Source organism: Penaeus chinensis, chromosome 5, assembly GCF_019202785.1.
Source record: "Penaeus chinensis breed Huanghai No. 1 chromosome 5, ASM1920278v2, whole genome shotgun sequence".
In the NCBI taxonomy this organism is placed as follows: domain Eukaryota; kingdom Metazoa; phylum Arthropoda; class Malacostraca; order Decapoda; family Penaeidae; genus Penaeus; species Penaeus chinensis.
The window spans coordinates 37,495,428-37,497,927 of record NC_061823.1 but is presented as its reverse complement, the minus strand read 5'-3'; the positions used below and the strand labels follow the sequence as shown (position 1 = coordinate 37,497,927).

General features: G+C 43.3%; 1 protein-coding gene across 1 annotated transcript in view; it reads left to right on the top strand.

Moving 5' to 3' along the window:
- LOC125025596 (dynein intermediate chain 2, ciliary-like) overlaps positions 1-2,500 on the top strand; it is a 21,596-nt gene that overhangs the window by 7,148 nt on the left and 11,948 nt on the right. The window contains exons 2-5 of the mRNA XM_047613620.1: positions 826-1,039; positions 1,183-1,349; positions 1,999-2,103; positions 2,375-2,425. Coding sequence (XP_047469576.1) covers positions 826-1,039; positions 1,183-1,349; positions 1,999-2,103; positions 2,375-2,425 — 537 coding nt within the window. The remainder of the gene's footprint in view (positions 1-825; positions 1,040-1,182; positions 1,350-1,998; positions 2,104-2,374; positions 2,426-2,500) is intronic.

Genomic DNA, 2,500 nt, shown 5'->3' with positions numbered 1-2,500 from the left:
AATATATATTTATATACATATATTATATATATATATATATATTTTATATATATATGTGTGTGTGTGTGTGTGTATGTGTGTGTGTGTGTGTGTGTGTGTGTGTGTGTGTGTGTGTGTGTGTGTGTGTGTGTGTGTGTGTGTGTGTGTGTGCACGCGATAAAAGAAAAGATTTTAATTCTACCTTTTTGCACGCGCGAAACGAGCTCAAGCCATGAACCCGATTACCGCCGCTTAATGGCCGAGGCGAAACATTTATCACCTAAAGTAGAACGATGAGGCGATATACTTGCTAATTAAGCTTTAATTTGGATCCAGTTATCAACGCGTCTCATTATTCTTCGAATTAATTGTGTTTTTTTTTTTTTTTTTTTGTAGCTTCAGCCATTTACTCTCTCTCTCTCTCTCTCTCTCTCTCTCTCTCTCTCTCTCTCTCTCTCTCTCTCTCTCTCTCTCTCTCTCTCTCTCTCTCTCTCTCTCTCTCTCTCTCTCTCTCTCTCTCTTTCTCTCTCTCTCTCTCTCTCTCTCTCTCGCTCGCTCTCTCTCTCGCTTTCTTTTTCCCTTCCTCACTCTTTCACCCCCTATCCCCACTTTTTCTCTCTCCCTCTCCCCTCCTTCTCCCTTCCTCTCCCTCTCTTTCAGCTGTTCCTCAGCATCCCTCTCCTTCAATCTCCCTTCCTCACTCCTTTTCTCCCCCTTATTCACTTCTCCCTCCCCCTCCTTCTCTCTCCCTCCCCTTCTCTCCCCATATTTACTTTTCCTTCCCCCTCCTTCTCTCCCTCCCCTTCTCTCCCCATATTTACTTCTCCCTCTCCCTCCCCCACTCAGCATCGAGTCCGCGAGAAGGAGATAGACATCAAAATCTCCGCGTCGGGAATGGGCAATGGCTCGCAGGTCCTCTTCGATTTCAAGAGCGGCGCATTCAAGCCTGTGCCGAGTCAGGATGTGGTATTCGATCTCCTTTCGCTTCCGTCAAGGATCGTACACAAGGAGGATCTCGAGAAGGAGGAGAGAAGGAAGGACACGGCGTCTATACACGGAGGTTGGTAGGCTTTATGCATGGTTTTAGAAACAGATTTAGTTTTAGCGTTTAATTCGAAAAAAAGAAAACTATAGACGGTTACTATTTCATCCAGAACTTCGTCCACTGTTGATTTATTTAAAACACGATCTGATGTCCCACAGAGAAAATAGTTGAAGCGGAAACTCAAGTAAATGACGAAAACGCGAAGGAAATGGAGGAGCTGTACGGGGCCTACATGACGAAGGAGGAGCTGGCGAAGTTAGACGCCCAACCGAACCCGTTTAATTATAGTGATCGTGTTTCGCAGACTTTTCGAGTGGTTATGAAGGTGAGGTCGCTGTTTAATTCGTCGGTGGTTCAGTTTTCTGTTTTGAGTTTGGTGTGGCGTTTTTATTCTTCTGTTTCCATACTTTTTTTTTTTTCTCTTTTTTTTTTTTTTTTTTTTTGCTATTTGTGATATGTAAGGTGTTTAAGTGGAATTTTTGTCGTGGCAAAGTCGTAGTTCACATTTCTATCTGCCTTTCATCAGACAGAGCCCGCACATGTTCTAACTTCAATCCCAATCGTCCAATCTACTGTAGCATATTGAGTTGCAGTATTAATGTTTAAACCGAAATTCTATTTGCATATGACCGCTCACAGATTTTCTCCATTGCCCAAAATCAAATGTCTCATTACCGCCATTAGTTTTGTTCATTCAGCCTTCCTCCTGTATCCCATTTCATTATAATTGTCTAACGTACAAATTCCAACTTCGTATTTCCTACAACGCCTATCTCTTGTTTTACTTTTTGCTTCTAATTATATTTCTTGCTACTGCTTCCTATGTCTACTTCTTCTTCCCCGAGATCTACTTTCATTTCTTGCTTCTCCCTACCTCCCTTCTCTACTTTTCTTACTCTCTACCCCCATCTACTATCCGCTCCATCTGCCTCCCTACCTTGTAAACCTCCTCCAACCGCGACGCCCTTCTGCAGGACCTCCCCATCCAGACGGACCCTCCTCCGGGCACGACCTTCTCCGCCAACGTAGGATTTTCAGACATCTACGATGCCTATGAAAAGGACTACGATAGGGTCCTGGCGAGGAGGAAAGAGGAGGAAATGAAGAGGGAGAAGGAGAAGGAGAGAGAGAGGGACAGGAAGGCTGGCAAGTCGGTGAGTTGAGAGAGGCGTTTTTGCGATTTCCCGAGTAAAACGTGCGGCTGAATTGTGTGATTTTTAAAAGAATGTCACGGGGCTAAGACAGTTAAAGTAGATATGTTATTAATGAAAAGAGTATAATACCGAGATCATTATAGACTCATACAGACAATGTGACTGTTAATATACCTAAAAAAAAAGTATCTCCCAGTATGTCAAAGATTCATTGCCAGAGCTACAGAAAGGCCATAGTTCGTCGCAGGTTAGTGACACGTTTTTAAAAATCACCAAAAGGTTGAATGACTCCCTTCATGATGTGTGTTGGTACACTATACAT